The 19,274-nt window shown below is 47.7% G+C and overlaps 1 protein-coding gene across 11 annotated transcripts in view; it reads left to right on the top strand.

Moving 5' to 3' along the window:
- Positions 1-19,274, top strand: part of Wnk2 (WNK lysine deficient protein kinase 2) — a 109,493-nt gene that overhangs the window by 53,765 nt on the left and 36,454 nt on the right. For all 11 annotated transcript variants that reach the window (XM_063227324.1, XM_063227331.1, XM_063227329.1 and 8 more), the window contains 7 exons: positions 1,048-1,341; positions 1,812-1,861; positions 2,603-2,771; positions 2,842-2,958; positions 6,955-7,125; positions 7,215-7,260; positions 7,790-7,909. In XM_063227324.1, coding sequence (XP_063083394.1) covers positions 1,048-1,341; positions 1,812-1,861; positions 2,603-2,771; positions 2,842-2,958; positions 6,955-7,125; positions 7,215-7,260; positions 7,790-7,909 — 967 coding nt within the window. The remainder of the gene's footprint in view (positions 1-1,047; positions 1,342-1,811; positions 1,862-2,602; positions 2,772-2,841; positions 2,959-6,954; positions 7,126-7,214; positions 7,261-7,789; positions 7,910-19,274) is intronic.

Genomic DNA, 19,274 nt, shown 5'->3' with positions numbered 1-19,274 from the left:
GCCTGGGGCTCATGTGCATCTGGGGCTGGGCCCTCCCAGGGTGCCTTGTTAGGGCGAAGTGCAACCAAATCCTAACAGAGAGGAAATGAGGCAGAGTGAGGGGCTGCTACTGGAAGGGAGTTGTTGCGGGCCCCGGGGTCTGTCCTGGTGCTGAGCCAGCAGACTGTGAGGGGCCCCATGGAGCACAGGGCTGTCTCCCTGCTGTGGGAGGCCTCCTATGTTCAGGGTTTTCTGCTCAAATCTGAGTGAGGGGAAGAGCTGATATGGGCTCCTCCCACCCAGGAAGCCCCCCACCCTGCAGCTTTGTGCATGGGAAGCCCCGCCCACAGGGCTGGTGCATGGACACCTAGTGTGTGGGCCTCACTCCTGATGTCTCCTGCTTTGCTATGCTGTGGCAGCTCTTTGGCTGGGACATGGCCCCAGCTTTGGGAGATTCAGGCCTCTCGCTCTGAATTTTCAACCTTCTTAGCCCCAAGTAGGCTGGAGGATGGTGAAACCCATGGACCTTGTTGCTTGTTCATCTTCTCTCCACCCCTGTAGAGCTGTCAGAGAGCCCCGAATGCTGGGGTGCCAGTTTGAGCTGGCACTGTGGAGGGAGGCCACTGTGGAGGGTGTAGCAGATGTCAGCAAGTGCTTGTACAGTCTCTTGGGACCAAGGACAGCTGCCATGTGCTGGGAACTGACCAGGAGGCCACCCAGGGGCAGGGTGCTGAAACTCCCGGGGTCAGGGGAGCACGGTTGTCTCCTAAGCATGTGTTACCAGAGTCTGACCTTGCACCTGGGCTTAGCTAGTTCTTGAGTGCAGTGTGGGTCTGGGGATGTCCACACCGATCCCTTAGGTGGACAGGATTGGGGATGCTCACCCCGTTTCGCTTCTGTTCATCCATGTGCCAGACATGGCCTGAGGGAGGGAGCACATGAGCTGGGAGAGATGTTGCCCTGCCCCCAGCCCAAGCGCTCATGGATATGCCTGAGCTTGGCCCCTCAGTGCAGGCATCTCACCCACCTCCCAGTGTCCAACCTATGTCCTGTCCCTTGCGCCCTCAGGTCCTGCTGGGCCACCCGCCTCCCTACACTGTGGATGTTGCTGCCCCAGTCCCTGCTGTGCCCCTGCCGCCTGCTGTCCTTTCTCCACCCCTGCCGGACGTGCTTCCTCCTGGTGCCCCTGAGCTGCTGCCTAAGTTCCCTAGCTCCCTGACCCCCACACTGGTGGCAGCGCCTCAGAGTGTGCCTGCCCAAACCAGCACACTGCTACCACCAGCAAACCCACCGCTGCCTGCCGGACCCCCGATGCCTGCCCCCTGCCCGGCAGTCCAGCTGACGGTGGAACCTGCTCAGGAGGTGTGTGCTCTCGCCCCTCGTGTCCATGGGTCTGCACCCTGACTCAGCTCTGGAGGGCAGGGGGCTCCCACAAGAGGCTGTGCTCCTGGACAGCCAGCCAGGGCCGTCTTGTCTGCTGAGCTTTCTTTGACTGGAAGCCCACAGCAAGGTGGAGAGGCAGATTTTATAAATGGGTTTAGAGGACACTGGCCCTTGAAGAGGAAGCAAAAGCATATGAAAGCCTCACAAAGAGTCCTCTTTTAGGGATGATCAAAGTGGGTTAACAGTTTTGGAAAGGAAGCAGCCCTCAGCTTTTAGGAAGCTGCTTGGCTCTCAGCCTTTGAACAAAGTGAAAACCTTGGTGTGCGGCGCCCCCCTGGCTGCCAGCAAAAGAGTGGCTGCAGAGCCTGCGAGGGGAGACTGAGTACCCACCGCTGTGCTGCAGGGAGGAGAGAGCATGACCGTCCTCCGTCCTCTGCTTTTTATTTCAGGAGCAGGCCTCACAGGACAAGCCTTCCGGCCCCCCACAGAGCTGTGAGAGGTACTGGGCCAGCCTGACTGGTGGGGTGTGGGTGGGAGGCACAGGCCAGGCCTAGCCCCTGCTGCTACTCCACTCAGATCCTGCCCATCTGCCTGGATGCCCTCAGAGCTTCTAACGCTTCTAACAAGCATCATCCCCTTTTCCAGACCTCACCCAGGGAGCCTCAGGGACCTTCTGTCCAGGTTGAGCCCTGATTGCTTTAGCTGCCTGCCTGGCTGTAGTCTGGGGCTGTGTGCCTAAGACGTGTGCTACCCAGAGTTAGGAGAGGCTGGGCCCCTGCGGCAGAGCCAGTCCCAGTCTAGCCCAGGGCTTGGGACTCACTCCCCCTGTGTTCTGGTCCTCAGTGAAAGTGGTTGTGGGAAATGACCTTGACTTCTTACCCTCCTAGAGAACTGGGACACTGCAGGCTCTGCTGCAGTCCTCCCAGCCCTGAGTGCTTGCTTGTTCTTGTTGCTGCTGCTGCTGGGGAAACTGAGGCGTGAGACCTAAGTCTCAGGTCAGGAAGCTGAGAGGGCTGTGGTCACACAGCCAGTAACTGGACAGCTTGCATTTCTGCATGCCCCCATGCCACCTGGGATAGGTGCTGCCAGGAGAGAAGGAGTCCGGGGTCCCCTCCCAGCTGGTGGCTGGCTTCACAGTTCATGGCTTCAGGGCCAGGAAGCTTTATTGCTCCCGGCCAGGCTGTCTGTAGTAGACTTGCTGGTCACCCATGGGTGCTGTCCACATTCTCGGTTTTCTTAGCTATGGTGGCTCTGAAGTCACTTCCGGAAAAGAGCTGAGTGATGGCTGTGAAGGCACCTTTGGAGTGGGCAGGCTGGAGGGCAGGACTGCCCGGAGACACCACCGCAGGTCCACACGTGCCCGCTCCCGGCAGGAGAGGACCAGCCGGCCCCGGCTCACCATCCTGAATGTGAGTGGCTGCTGCGGTCCAGGGACAAGGGTGCAGGGACTTCCATGATCTGACTGCTCCCCTCCTGTAGGTGTGCAACACAGGGGACAAGATGGTAGAGTGCCAGCTGGAGACGCACAACCACAAGATGGTGACCTTCAAGTTCGACTTAGATGGGGATGCACCTGATGAGATCGCCACGTACATGGTGAGGCTGGGTGTGGGGGTGGTGAGCTGCCTCCTGGTGTCCTGGGCACGCCTGGGGCGGGCACGGGGAGCCAGGTGTGTGGGGGTATTTGGGTCTGCAGTGGTACCAGAAGGCAGCCTGGGGGATATGTCCATGACTGTACCCCACGATGCTCCCCATGCCTCAGAATGAAAGGAACTTGTGGATGGCACATGGAGCTGGGCGCGGCAGTGTCCCAGCTGCTCGTGTCCTCTAACTCCTGCCTGGAGCCCCTGGGTTCATCACTTCCCATTGCTGGGCAGAATGCCCATTGCCCACACCTTGAAAGAGAAGGAGGTTATCTCTGCTCACTGTTCTCAGAGGATCTGGCCCAGGAGTGGCTGCTCTGTGGCAGGCACGTCACGATGAAGGGAAGGCAGAGCAGGGCGGCCCCATCCATGGCAGCTGGGAAGAGGGAGCCAGGGACAGGAGCACGGTCTTCCAGTGGCCCATATAGTCAGGCCACAGCTCCTATAGCATATTCAGCTGTCGGAATCATCGGTGGATAAATCCACTGCCGAGCACAGTGTCCCACGGTCCTGTGGCTTCCAAACGCCCAAGGCTCTCAGGAGATGTTTTAGATCCAAACCATGACAACTGCTGCTTCCCAAGGTGGCGCAGCCTAAGCCCTGTGCTCCTGGCCCCTTTCCTCGGCTCTGCTGTCCCACTGTCCTGCAGAAATGCCTTTCCCTGCCTGTGAAGACCATGCCACAGATACTTTGTCTTGTGTGGACTTTCCTCCATCTCACGTGCTTTTTGGAGGTACAGCTCCATCCCCAGCACGTAGCCTTGCTAGGAGCGGTGGTCTTGGGCCTCAGAAACTGTCCAGCTGAGAGCACACGAAGAGAGCAGAAAGAACTCCCCAGGTCCTGGCTCATCGGTGACCACCGCCTGGGATGACACTCACTCCTTGTATTCGTTGTTGATGAGTGAGGGGAAATCAGGACGTTGTGTCCTTGGGAAGCAGCTGGTGTTGCTGGCCAGTGTTATAGCCCATGACCTCACAGGGCTCCACACGCAGTGAGCAGAACTAGGAACAAAATACACACTTTAAGTTGGTAGTTGAACAGTCCCATGTGGCTGGTGGCTGCTGCCCTTGACAGCCCAAGTCTGGAGTCAACAGAGAGCTGCACCTCAGCGTGTGTCCCCAGCACCCCAGCCCTCGGCTGCCTTACATTCTGAAGTGAGTTTCACAGGGAGGCCCTGTCCATCGGTTACCCTCGGGACAGTTCCATGTCCCGGTGTCTGCACCACAGACTCCTCCAACGGGCCCTCCTGGAGCCAGGGCGCAGGGCATGCAGGGCCATGTTAAAGAAGAGATGATTGTGAACTTTACCTGGACTCTGTGGTGGGGGAGGGGTACGGGCCCTGGTCCTCAGGGCCAGGGCAGGCTGGGGAGTGTGGCTCACAGCCAGGAGCATTTGTGCATGTGCATGTGTGTGGGTGGAGGATGATGAAGGAAACACCGAGTTGTCTAACCTGTGGGGTGAGCAGATTGCGGAGGATCTGCGCCCCGTGCCCCACACACTCCTTCAGCACGTGCGCCGGGCTGCTCACTCTCTCCTGCCAAGGGGGACCTCCATGGACCAGCAGTGGTGCTTCCAGCAGCTCTGCCCTCCAGCTTCCCCCGTCACACACAGGTGTCATCACAGCTGATAGTCGGGGTCTTCCGGAAGTGACGTCAGAGTCTCTGTGGTGGAGGGAATCCCACTGCTGAGCCCACAGAAGAGGGCAGAACAGACACTGTGGTGTCCAAGGGTCTGGGAGGAGGCTGACTGCATGGGCAGCTGGGGGTTCTCTCAGAAGTGGCTCAGTAGGAGTCCTGCCAGAGACGGGGAGAAGGAGATGGAGAGGGCCAGCAGAGAGAGGTTGGAGGTGCCTGGCTAGGGTCGGGCCAGGGACCTTTGCCAGCAGCATGTGGCCTTGCAAGGCCACTGGACCGGTGAAACTGCAGCGTCTCTTCTGTTGTCTTCCTGAGCCTCTAACGTGTACCTTGCAGGGCTCCGGGTGTGCATGTGTGTGCACATATCAGGGGCCATCAGAGAGCAAATACCTGTGACCTAGGCCCTGGCCTCTGCCTGCTACCCCGCCCGTCCATCCGGTGGGTGCCCCTCCTGCCCCCTGCCCAGCACCACGACTGTGTGTCCACAGCAGCTCATGTTTAGCACCTTTGCACACTCAAACCTGTGTCCCTGTACGGCAGTGATCGTTTAGTGGCGAGCTTTGTAAACTTTGGCCCCTTCTTGTTTCTGTGCTCACCACTCTGCTTCTCCTTTCCCTTTATTCTTTTTTCTTTCATGTGCTGTGCGATGGATTTGAATGGGACGTTCATAAGTGTAGTCATCTTTTATACCTTTGCAGATCAACACGATAAAAATACACAAATTTGGTTCGTCATGCTGCCCCGCCCGCACATGGCCTCTCCCTCGGGCCCCAGCCCCAGGCCTGGGAGCTGATCTGAGCTGAGCTGAGCTGAGCAGAGTGGCAGGATGGGTGTTGGCTGGCTGAGCTGGGTGTTCTTCTGGCGGGCCCCGCCTCTCCTGAACCCGCTCCTGCTGTGAGGGCTGGAAGCTCTCAGTGGGTTGACTCTGGTGGCTGGGCTGGGCTCTGGGTTTGTTACCTCTCATACATGCCCTTACCAACCCTGCAGTAAAGGAGGCAACTAGGGCTGTTTGGATTCACTTGGCGTTCACTCCAGGTTGTACCTGCACCCTGTATGTTTAGGTTTTTCTGTATGTTGATTTGAAACTAATTTTAATTTCTTTAAAAAGAAATACAAACTCAGCAGGAAGAGCTAAGGGACCATGGTTCAGTGTCGTGTGGTGTTGGAACATGGTGTATATTCTCACGCACAGCCTCCAATGTGGCTCGGGCATGCTCTCCTTACACATTGTCACACTCCTGTGCCACACTTGATCAACCAGTGACTTGTAGATCCAGTACTAGGCAGCCCCTTGTCTGAGAGTACATAGGACTCTGTGAACTCCACAGCCAGCATACAAGGAGCAGGCGGACCTGTCCTTGAAGAGGTTTGGACAGATGGGTCCCTGAGGCTAGGGCCAGGATCAGAGACTAGACCCGCTAGGCAAGGGGACAGGTGGATATCTGTCTCCTGAGGTCTTAGTATGGCTTTTTGAGTGGCACCACCTTCTGTCTGCCTAAACAGCAGAGCACAGGACGAGCTGGGGGGCTGTGTGCTTATGTGAGAGCTGGGGCAGTGACCGTGTCCTGGTCTGGACGCTTCAGTATCCAGGCTGAGGTATGGGTCCTCCCTCTGCCCTCCCCTCACTTGCCAGGGCCTGGGCTGCCATGCTGCCCTGGAGGCTGGGCGAGGGGTAGGAGACAGTCCTCTTAGGTGCAAGTGTGTGCTTGGGAGGGGCCTGTGGGTTGCACAGACTGAAGAACCCTTGACCTTAGCTGGTGTGAGTGGATGCTGCTCGGAGGACGGACAGCTGCCTGTGCAGATGTCAGGGTTTGAAACACAGAGGGAGAGGCAATGGCATGGGCATTGCTGCATGGCTGGAAACTCCCAGAGTCACTGCTGGGAAGCAGGAGGTGCCAAGAGCCCCTGGACACCAAACTGTGCCACCCGTGTGCCTGGGCCAAGGCTGCAGGTCCCATCCTGAGGCTGGGCATGGAGAAGCAGCCAGTGGCCGCCTGGCATGGCCTTACACCCTGCAGACTCTCCCTGTGCCTCCTGGCCCCCGGGCCTGTGCATCCACACCCTGCCCACAGGTGCTGGAGCATCCCTGACCAACTGTGGCTCAGGACCAACAGCGCCATGTTGGCTCCCTCCAAGTAGCCTTCACCTGTTTCAGCCACACTTGTCTGCCCTGGGACTGTCCTCTTGTGGGACCCCTGCTCCCTGACTTTTTCTGGGGCCTAGGACGGGGGATGGAGATCCCTACATTCCTGATAGAGTCCCAGTGCCACTGTGGCCCAGGCAGGTTGTCACTGGCCGCCCATGTCCCCGCGTAGGTGGAACACGACTTCATCCTGCCGGCTGAGCGTGAGACCTTCATCGAGCAGATGAAGGACGTCATGGACAAGGCAGAGGACATGCTCAGCGAGGATACAGACGTTGACCGGGGCTCTGACACGGGGGCCAGCCCGCCACCCCTGGGCACCTGCAGTCTAGCAGAGGGGGAGGTGAGAGCCCAGGTCCTGGGAGAGGGCAAGTGGCAGGAAGCTATGGACAGGCAGGCGTCTCTGACTTCCCAACTTTTTGATTCCTCCAGGAGGGGAGACAGTCTCCAGCAAATGCCCCCGTGTACCAGCAGAATGGTGAGTCTGCAGCCCTGCCACAGCAGGCACCTCACTCAGGGAAGTCATTCCCTGTGTCCCGTCTCTGTCCTGCAGCCAGAACCCCCCTCATACCTGCCATTGGGCTCTGCCCCTTCCACTCCCAGGGCTACAGGAGCCTAGAGAGCAGAGGCTCCACCTCCCTGACATCTCCACCTCCACTGCTGGTTCCGCAGGTGCCCTGTGCCTGAGCTGGGTACTCCTGAAGGTCCTGAGATGCCAGGGAGATGTCATTGGGTGGCTGTTTACCCCTCAACACTGCCAGAAAGAGGAGCAGATGGGGCTCCCCCTGGGGACAGGGGGCGCCCTGTATCCAGAGGGTCACTGTTTAGGATGATGATGGGAACGAGGCTTCCCTGCCTGCATTTCTTTGGAGGAGACCCCATGGGCACAGACAGGTTCCCGGGGGCCCCGTGTGGGTCTGGTGCAGTGGCAGGTGTCTCCACTCCAGAGACACTCGCTTGTGAAGACACTTGCTCCCCCTCAGCATGCTGTGTGCTCTGCTTCTCAGTGCTGCACACAGGCAAGAGGTGGTTTATCATCTGTCCGGTGGCCGAACACCCAGCAGCCGATGTCCCTGAGCCATCGCCCCCACTTCCTGTCAGCTCCCTGAAACCAGAAGTCAGCCAAGGTAGGAACCCCAGAGGCCCCCACCCAGCCTGCTCTCTAGGTACCCAGCAGGCTCCTGGCATGCCTTCGGGTGCCGTGCAGTGACAGTTCCATGCTTACATTTCGTGCTTGGGGTCGCCAACAGGGCTGCGTCCCTGTCTCTGCTTTCCTCTGGGCCAGTCAGGTCCAGGCAGCAATGGCTCCAGGCACCCTATGGGGAGGCACATGTGAGCCGATGAATCTCTGCCCTTCTGCCTGCCTGGTGATATTCACGCCTGGCCTTAGCACTCGTCAGTACACTGTGTGAACATGTCCTGTGCAGGCTGCTTCAGATTTGTGTCAGATGTTGGAGGCTCCCTCCGTTCTGGGGCCACCTGATTTTAAACCATCTGTACTGTGTTACTGATCAGCACTGGTGCCTGTTTCTGTCCTCACAGACAGCCGTGGCATGCTTGTCCTGGGATGGGGGCTAAGTCTTGATCTTTATGGTTCTTTGAGAGGCTATAAGTAGTCATTTGAGCTAATATAAGATTTAATTTTCCTGTCACTTGCCAGGAAAAGTTGCTGCTTAAGTAGCTTGGCCTAACATTGTGGTATGATATAAAAAATATTTATAGATCCATTTTGACTTCCTATCATGTGTTTGTAGTGACCTACTTTTGATGATGCAGTACTTTGGGGAAAGAATCAGGGTCAGGCTGTGAGTAAAACCCCAGGGAGGCTGCACACTGGGCCAAGGTGCCCTCTGGTCAAGGGTGTGAGCCCAGGCTGCCCTGCAGATTCAGGGACCAGCACCTTGTTGGAGAGACTCACTTGTAAAATGAGAATGTGTTGCTGTATTACCTCTTGATTGTTGGATATCAAGAAACAGGTGCAAGAGAAGTCCATTTGAAAATAAAGGTAAGTGTTTGTGTGTCATAGGGTTCAAGGGGTGGCGTGCTAGGAAGTTAAACGCACAGGGTTCAACTGTCATCCTGCCCCTACACATCAGTGATCTCTGGAAGCCTTTCACAGCCTGCGTCTTTATCCATAGAAGAAGAGGGAGGAAAAACAAAGAAAAGAAGAAGGAAATAAAACTAGGCGGCAGGTGTGTTAGCTGGATTTCGCACCCACTGGGATGACTGCAGAAGTTCAACGGGTTACGAGAATCACCTGCTCAGAGGTGTGGGTAACGTGAAGCTAGTGAAGAATTATCAGGCCTGAGGCCAGAGGCTAAGGATACACCCTCAGTCTGCACCCATATTCCTGGAGGAATCTCCCATTTCTTCAGGAGAGGCTGATGATGGCTTCCGCTGCCTTGCTAGGCCGACAGAAGGGGCGTAGAGTCCAGGGTGGCCTTGCCAAAGCCGTGCATAGCAGCAGGCAGTGTCCCCTGGAAGGGACAGGCCTCAGCCCCTCTCCTGTCAGGATGAAGAGGTCCCTTCTGCAGGAAGGGAACCTTGTTTTGGGTTTCATGTGTACAGAGAGGTTTCTTAGTATAATATCTGGCACTTAATGGAACAAGCCCTAGGCAGAGAGCTGGGTTCTGAATAAGCTGGAGTAAATGCACGTCAGCACATTGTCATCACTGAGCTGTGTTACAAATCCCAGAAGCAGTGTCATATAGCTGAGTACTCAGAAAAATATTAGCAGCAGGAAGATGAAGGAAGCCACCAGAGTTCAAAGTTCTACTGAGCCAGCAGCGAGTTCAGTGTCGTCTGGCAGTGTGTCCCAGCCTGAGCCTAGTGGAGCCTTTGGACCAGATTTGAGCTCTGGATGCTCACAGGGAGAGCTCCAGGAGACACCTTCTAGTTGCAGCTCACAAACCAGGATAGGTGTCCCCGCTGAGAGCTGCCCCTCTGTGCGACAGCCTGTAGACAAGTCTGGGGGCTACAGGACATAACCAGAGCCTGAGGAAGGCAGCCGTGTGAGTGAGGTCTGAGAGCAGACTCTACACCTATTGCTTTATCCCACTTTCCTGCCTGGCCCGCTTGGCACAGTCTTGGAATTGAGTGGTTTCTGGCCAGAGGTTCAGAACAAGAAGTTTGAGGGAACCAGCAATACCGAGGAGGACACAGAAAGGGAGCAGTTGTGGGAAGCAACCCCATGACACTGAACTTCTGGGTGTGCCCCCAACCTGTGAGTGGGTGAAACTGATCTAAATTAGCCAAGAAAAGCCTTGGAGAAGCTTTATTGAGGTAACAATAAATCCTGTGCAGGTTCTGGACTGGCCTCTAAATGGCATACAACAACTTCAGGTCAGATCCCGCAAAAGCATTGAAAACCTTGTAACCAGAGCCAGCCACCCTGTAACCACAAGCCCAGAGAAGGCAGTCTGCACCTGACCAAGTAGATTGGCTGCTAAAGCAGAAATACCAACGTTTGCTACAGCATGTAAATGACACGGGAGGTTTCATAGTATCATTCAAGCTGTTCGGAATAGAATCCAAAACTACTGGACAAGTAAAGAGCTATGCAAGTACCAACTTATACAGACAAAGCTAGTAAATGACATAGATTTTGGGATGATCTGACAAGAACTGTAAGCAGCTTTTCCAAATTCACCTGAGCAAGCAATCACAAATACTCTTGAAAGAAATGTTAAAGTGGAAAGGGTCAACCAAGAAGTAGAAGTTTCAAAGAAAAAAAAATAGGAATTTTAACACTGAAAATTAAACTAAAAGTTTCCCACTGGAAACTAGGGAAGAAAGATAAGAAAAAATGAGCAGAGTTTTGAGAATAAATAACAGAGTCTAACATTTGTGTCAGAGTTCCAGAAGGAAAGGGGAAAAAAGATTTGAAGAATATCGCTGAATACTTCCCAAGTTTAGGGAAAGGGATGTGGATCTAGAGATTTAAGAAACAAAGCAAACCTCAAATAGATTAAACCAAAGAAATTCATGCCTATATAATGTAATCACTGCTGCACACTAAAGACAAATAAAACAAAGTGCTGAAAGAACCGACAGCCTAAAATTCAGTTTTCAGGGTAAGTGTCCTTTAGGAATGAAATGGAAGCAATACCATTCTCAAATAAAAGAAAGTGAGAGAATTTGCAGCTAGACTCCCATTTTAGAAGCGTCGCTAAGTGTTTCCAGATAAAAGACAAATGATACCAGAATGTAATTTAACATGAAGGGTAAAGGAAGCGATAGCAAATATCTGGGTGAATACAGTGGGCTGTTCTTCTTTCGAGTTCTCTGAAACGTGTCTGGCATTGAAATTTAAAAATTGTAACATCCCATGACCTGTCAAAAGTCAGAAGAGATAAAATGAGATGAACTAATTGAAAAAAGAGAAGGCAAGTAAAGAGAAAAAGAGGATTTTTTCTAGAAATTGGGCAAAGTAACCTCAGAGAACAAACAAAATTCTGGCCTTTAAACTTACAAATGAAGGTTATAAAAGTCTTTATCTATCATCCACAAGACAGATTATGAGACTCACTCATACCAAACAAAGTGAGCTGAGTGTGGGCTGTCTTCTAGACACTTCAAATAAATGATACAGGTAGACTAAAGGAAGGAGGATGGGAAAAATAGACCATGGAAATGCACCACAAAAGAATGCTGAAGTGGCTGTTTTTATTTCAGACAAATCGGCTTCAGCAAAAGAAAAGTAGCAGAGTTAAAAAGAGATAATTACATATTCATGAGAAAATCAGTTAAAAAAAAACTAGCAGTCATAAATGTGTAGGCACGCAGTGACAGAGCTTTAAACTGGCAGGCCCCACAACTGTAAATAGAGACTTCAACATTCCCCTCTCAGTGACAGATAAAACAGAAGAAAACCATCAGGGTACTGAAGATCTGAACAGTAGGAACAACTGATTTGCCCAGTATTTATAGAACATTCGTCATCAACAGGGCATGCTTTTATTTCTAGTACATATAGGCAGTTACCCTATTCTGGGTTATAAAGCAAAACCTAACAAACTCAAATGAATAGACACTATCGGGAACTATGTTCTCAGATAAAATGTGATCAGTAATTATATAACATTTCTATATTACCTGTGGATGAAACAGTCCCAAAGAAAATTTTAATATATTGTTGAATGAAAGATAACCTGAATAGTTTGGATGAACATGAAAATATAATGTATTAAAATTTGTAAGAAATAGCTAAAGTAAAGCCTAAGTATAGCATTTATAGCACTAATTCCTTAGATGAGAAAAGAGGTTAATAATTCACCCTTTCACTTTATGGAGCGAGAAAAATTAAAGTCAGTCAAAAGCAAGCAGAGTGATGAAAATAAAAAGCAGAAATCAATAAAATTGAAAACAAAAATAGATAAAACTGATGAAGCCAATAGTTCTTTGTGTGTGGAGGGGGAAAGCTAATAGAATTATAAATTTCTAATAAGGATGACAAGAAAAAACACAAAACACGAACATCAGGAATAAAAAATATATCGCTAGATAAAGGTTAAAAAGATAATACTAGAATATTATGAATAAGCCAACAGATATAAATTAGAAAATTTATATGAAAGAAACTACTTCCTCAAAAGCCAAAAACTAATACTAAAACTCATTTAAGATAGAATACATAACCTGAATAGTTTGAAAAGATTGGACACTCCCTAAAAGAGTTCTGTAGGTCCAGATAGTGTTACTATGGACAGCTAAGCTAGGTAAAAATACAGGAAGAAGAGACAGGGCTGTGCCCTCAGGGAAGACAGTATAGAGGATACAACTGCGGCCAGAACCACATCTGTTAGACGCCAAACCTCAAGATAAAGACAAAATGGCCAGGCCTACATGCCCCTCCAATAAACTTATAGTAACATCAGTCACCCTGGTTGGTGCTAAACCCCCCCAATTCATCTCTTCCTAATATAGCCCTTGTATTTTCCATATATACTTGCTACATGTATATATGCTTGCTTCCCCTAAGTGCCTAAACTTGTAATCATGTAGGTTAATTATAACTGTCCCACATTGTACTCACCTCATGATTTTATACCCACCTCATGATTTTGCTCTATAAAACTTTCTTTATAAGGTGGGATCCATGGCAACCCATTTTTTGGGTCCCTTCCTGTCTCTCAGGAGCTCTCTCTCTCAATAAATATTTCCTACTCTTAACTTCCATTGTTCCTTAGAATCATTCCTCTGTTTAGGGGAACACAAACTCGGCATACCTGATACCTAGTTTTGTAGGACGTACATTTATTTCTTCTATATCATTTGGAGGTCCCACTGAGATAATCAAAAAGAGGTAAGGTTTGCTTTTGTTTCATTGATTCTGGATTGTGACTTGTTTAGATAATGAAAAGTGCTATCCTTGTTTGTCAGTTGCTTACACCTTAAATTTTTATGCCTACTTTTTTACACAATTTTTTGTTAAAATGATGATAAATTTAAGTTGAAAATATGGGGAAATTATGATGTTTCTTCAATGAGACATTTTATTTTTACAGTCAAGATCTTGTATTTCTGTTTTATACAAGCTACATTTGGAGTTACTAGTTGCTGAATTTGTTGGTGCTCCTTGCTTGAACTGTTTGACTTATTAGACAACTATGCTAGGGAAAAATAATTTTAGAGCTCCCACAAATGAACTTTGATAGTAACCAAAATGTAAATTTATAAAATGCTTTAAAATGAGTCTTTTCAGAAATTGTTTATACTTAGGAAATATACATGGCTATTAATAAACCACAGGGGTCCACTTGCTGGCAATAGGCCAGCAGCCATTCTTAAGACTTGAAGGACACGTTTCACTGGGACACTCTGGCCTGATCCCTGCTCTTCATTATAGAGAGGAATGTCAAGCCTGTTCTGCCTCAGTTTCCATTTTGTTCTGATCTTCCCCTCTTGAGATTCCTCGTGCTCTCCCTTCCAGGCTGAAGATGATGACTCAAGGGCAGGTTGTATCAGTAACTCACCAGACTTCCTTTTCTCTGATCTCATTTCTTACCTTTTCCTGTCACTTTTATTTTCCTCTTTTAGAGGCATGTCTGCTAAATATTAGAGAGGAAAGAATCCTAGATTGTCTCAATGTTTCCCTCCTACCCAACAACTAAAAACTTTTAAGTTAAGCCCATAAAAAATGAGGATTTGCTAATGCCAAATACAGGAAAGTACCTTTGTTTTATGTGTACATTGTGGTTGCTGAATGATGAGCTTTTAACCTGTGAGTTTTGTGTGTTACAAGTATACAGATATAAAAATTTTAGAATAGATTTTCAGTAAAACTTAGCCTTGTCTTTCGGCCAAGATTGCCTAGATGACTAAATAGATAACACACATCTTAGGGACTTCTTTGACATAGGGCCTAGGACAGGGTTTTTCTGAGCCAGTACATGCCTCTGATCTCTTTTAGAGGCTAGGAAGTACTCCAACCACTTCCAATTTGCCCTTTGATTTTTTTTTCCCTCATTGTCTTTCAAAGAATTAAAAAAACATTTGTTTAGGTCTCTTGATTGTTGGTTTAATTTTGCAAGCAGTGTTTCCTTCTTTAAAGATGACTGTGACAGCTAAATTCAATTATACCTTGTGCTTTTAGAAACAGAGTTTAAAATGTAGAGTTTAAAATGTGAGTTTCCAGAGAAGGCACAGGTCGATAAGGTGGCTGAATCAACTTGACCTATCTTCTGGTCCCTCTCCTGATAGCCCGTACTGCCCTAGAACAGGTCACCTTGACCAGATATAAAAACCAAGTAGAGATTAAAGGAGATACTTATTTTCCTGTTGTGTTTCAGATGGGCAATTCAAGGTCAAGTTTTCTTACTCCTTTAGAATATATTCTTAAACACTGAAAATTGTTTGAGCCTCACATATTGAGAAAAAAACTGCATAATATTTTTCTTTACTCCTACATAGCCTGTCTGCCCCCAGAGACAAAATAGAACATAGGGACAAGTACTGATTATGGTAGCATTTCACAGCAAAGAAGAGGAAAATACGAGAGAGGAAAAACGTTCAAGATTAATTTTATGTTCAGACTTTCTTTACACTAGGAGATAATTCTTACTTGTACTTAAAACATAAATATAATCCACAAGAAAACCTTATACCTCTGACCCTTAAGACACAATTGAATACATCTCTTTCTGAGCCTGAGGCTCCTCTGCCTTGCCCTTCAGACACTAAGAACCGGTTTCCAAGATCACCTTAGTCAAAGCCTCCTGCACTGGTACTCAGCCTAGGTTCCCCTGATTTGCCCTCTGGACTCTTAAGGGCAAGGCTGCTAAGCCCGCAGTAATTGAAACCTTTCCTAGGCTCTATCCACTCCTGTCTGATTTTGTTCCAGCTCCTCAGGTACAGTATCCTTACAGGAGGTAAATATCTATGTCCTCGTGTCCTTTTCTCTCAGTGATATCAGATCAAACAAGATCTGGAAAAGGTTTCGGATGATCATAGTGAGCATATTAAGGTCCTTAGGACACTTACTCAGACCTATAAACAAGGCTCAAAAGACACAGTGTTAATCTTAAATCACCCATTGACTAAAGAGAGATACGTAGCAAGCATTACAAGCTACTATGAAATGCTACCATAATCAGTATTTGTCCCTGTATTCTATGATATTCTACTGAATATCATATTATTAATTATAGAACGCAAAAAGACCGGCAGCCATGGGAATAGCTGGTTCCTACTGGAGTCCAAGCAGCCCCTCCACAGGATCCCTACCGGCCTCCCAACCAGACAGGAGATTAGAATAAGAGACATCTTCAGGTGTACTCTCCCCATTGCCAAAAGTATTTCCTTCATATTGAAAAATGAAAAGCATCCACTCTGCTCATTGCAAGGTATCCAATATTCATTTATACAGTGCTGGTCATTTGAAGACATGCATATACATCTCAGTTTCTCTTTAGAAAGATACTGTTTGCCAAAAAGAAACTTCACCAGTGCAGGAAAAATTACCTCCCCTGTAAATTTATGAAAACCTAAGATTGCCAATGGAATCAAGATTATCTCACCACACTACCGCTTTACTGTAATCACATGCTTATTGGACCACTAACATTGGCACCCTAAGAGTACACTTACTTTCAACAAGGAGGGTGATTCTAAAAAACAAAGAAACAAAAACTTCAGTGTAGTAAATGTAACTCCATAAGTATTAAGTGTCTGAAGTAGGCAGCAAATACTGGATTTAATATTATTTTGTAAATAATTGTTATCTTTGCAGCAAACGTAAGTCTACATATTCCCAATCGTCCCACAAAATAAGTATTGTAATTCTACACAGTGTGATGACAAACTAGTTTTAGAAAACAAAAGCACAACATCTTGATCAGATGTGACTCTAAAATTTAAAATAGAACAAAGTGACACCACATTTAAAATCATCCATGGCTTACACTCAGATGTATTTTTCAAGGCCTAAGACAGATGAAAAGTAATGAGCCCTTCAATTATTTTAAATTGTCAACTGTTCATCAAGAAAAAGATGAAAGCCACTCTGCCTTCTTAGATCATTTACAAGAAGCATTGATGAAATGTATGCCCCTGGCTCCTGATACACTAGGAAGATAGATTATTCTTAAAGACAGGTTTATCACTCAGTCAGCCTCAGATATTAAAAATATAGCTACCGAAGATGACTTTTGCACTAGATAGCTCACTTAATACTTCAGTGAAAAATGGAGACTAAGAGGAGACCAAGGGAAAAAAACAGAGACCAAAATAAATAAATAAATAAACAAAAATAAAGGTTGCCTTGGTTGTGGACTTAAAAGTCATAGACTCTAAGTCTGATTCTCAGGACTCTAAGCAGAGCTCAGCAATTAAACTCGCCTGTCACTGCCGTGGAAAGCCAGGCTATTGTGACAGGAAGCCCCCTGAGCCCTCCCATGATTGCAGAGGTGACCACCAGAAGTCGGACTGTCCCTGAGACGGTCAGATCCCAGTGGTCAGGCTCATCTTACCAGCTGGTCCTGGAAGACTGAAAGGCCCCAGGCACTGTCTGTATTTTCCCTCTGGTCAGCCTGTCCTCTTCACAGAGGAGCTAGGGTAGTCACGATTATAGAGGAGAAGAAATCGGTGCATTGCAGGACACTGGCTTGTGTCCTTCCCTGGCTTTCTCTCCACCATCAAACTTGAGTAAGAAGAGTCTGTAGAGGAGGGGTAATGTGCTGTTTCCCCAAACCCTCAGGCTATAACTGGGATGAGTTTCTCTTCACCCATTCCTTTTTAATTATGCTTAAAAGTCTAGCTCCCCTCCTGGGAGAGACGTCTTTCTTTGCTTACATGCTGTAATGTACATACACCCAGGTCCGACACGCTGTCCCCTACCTCGTAGGGACAATACAAACCCTAAAGTATGGGCAACTAAAGGTAAAGTAAAAACAGCAGTAAGATCTGCCCCCATACAAAGACCCTACTATTTTTCCTCACCACAGACCATACCTTGTAAGACCTAAAGTTTTACTGTTGCCTATAAATGACAATTCAAGGGCACAAGGTATATTACACACTGTAACTGTCCCCACAACATAATTCTTCTTCATAATTCAAAAACCCAATAAAGAATACAGGTTGGCCCAGGACCTTAGATTGGTCAATGAGGCAGTAGTGCCAATCTAACCCATGCTTTCTTTGGCTCCAAAAGATGCTGGTGGGTTTTCAGTATTAGCTTTAAACTATGTCATTTTTGTATTCCTTTACATACAAATTCTAAGTTTCTCTTTGCCTTAAAAATCTTCATGACCAGGCTTCTCACCTGACTTAGACTGTGCTTCCTTAAGGGTTCAGAGAAGTCCGCATCTTTTTGGACAAGTGCTTTCCTCACAACCTGCCATGTGTTAAATTTTCTCAAGTCACAGTCCTACAATAGGATGTTACACAACCTTTCAAAAGAGCTTTCTAGCCAAGGCACCATGTTCAACTTTGTATCAGGCAGAGATCATAAAGTCTAGATCTAAGGTACCATTTTATATACACCCTTGAGGTAAAATTCTTGAACCTTATCATAGCGAAGAGAACCCAAAGGCTGAGAAAAGAGACAATTAAACCAGTACTTCCCTTTATGCAGCCCAAGGCCCTAAAACAGCTAAGTAAATTCCTAAATTTATAGGCTTTTATCACCATTAGATAACAGGATATGATGAGGTCACATGATCCTTCTTATCTGCTTATTAAAAAAACACCAAAAGACAGATACCCATATTTTAACCTGGGATCCTGATTCCCAAAGTATATTTGAAAAGCTTAAGCAAATGTTTTCAACAGGACCTGGTTTCAGTTTATATATTGATAAAGGAAGGGCATGGCTCTGAGAATGCTTATGCAAGATCAAAGACCTAGTCAACAGCCCGGAGGGTATCTAAGTCATAACTTAGACATTATAGCACACGGATGGTCTGTGTGCCAGAGACATCAAGCTGGCTTCAGACAAAGGTCTCACTGTGTGTGCACTGTGCAGTGTGGCATGCCTTCTTTCTTCCAAAGAGATTCTCTATCAGACAACTGATGTCTTAAATACCAGGATCTACTTCTAAAAGGACCAACAATTCAAATAAAGATATGTTCCCCTTAAAGCTTGCCACTTTTCTACCAAAAAGAAAAATAGTATAGCTAAAAGAAATGACTACAAATAGATAATTCTCCACACATATACAACCAAAAAACTTGTTAGGCACACCCTTTACTAATCCTGATTTGACCCTCTTCTCTGATGACAATTCCTTCCTAAAAAGTGAGACAAAAAAGACAGTGTATAGTAATAATACCTCAAACACTTAAAAGTTCTTCACCTACCTCTGGGACTAGTGCTCAGCTAACAAAACTCATAGCTCTGACCAGGACTTTACAACTCAATAAAAGGCAAAAAAAATCAATATTTGCATTGATTCAGAGTGTATTTCCTAGTGTTGTGTACTCATACAGCCATATAGAAAAATTACCTAACAGCCAATAGCTCTTCCATAAAATATCATAGGTACTTTTATCATGTCTCTAGCCCTCCACAGTAATGATAATTCACTATGGAGAACACCAAAAAGACTTGACAAAGTACCTCAAGATAATCAACTGGCTAACTCAGCTGCAAAAAAAGAAAAGAAAAAAATAAAATCTGTTGAGAACCCCCCTTAAGCTCCCTTAATCTAATAAGCATCCCTTAATCAGACTTGACCCATACATTCTCAGACAGAAGTCAGATGCACTCTCTCCTTTGGGTGTCAGTTCTTTCCATCAAGATGATCAAGATGATTACAATCAGAGAATGGTAAATTGTACCTTCCTGGTGCTATGCAAGAAAAAATTAAGTCTTTACATCAAACCTTTGACTCGGGAGAGATATGACACCCCAGTGGCCTCAAAGTTATTCATAAAGCACAGACTATCCCAGACAGTACAATAGTTAAAATACGTGAATTCTGCCAAACAAAGAAAACCAAACAGTGATCCTCTTAACCAGACAATAGCCCCTCCAAGTATACAAAAACATGA

This window comes from Cavia porcellus, unplaced genomic scaffold, assembly GCF_034190915.1.
Source record: "Cavia porcellus strain 051 isolate PalLab524CR breed Dunkin Hartley unplaced genomic scaffold, mCavPor4.1 scaffold_17, whole genome shotgun sequence".
Taxonomy (NCBI): domain Eukaryota; kingdom Metazoa; phylum Chordata; class Mammalia; order Rodentia; family Caviidae; genus Cavia; species Cavia porcellus.
Note: the sequence above shows the minus strand (reverse complement) of the source record. Positions and strands in the feature narration are given on the sequence as shown.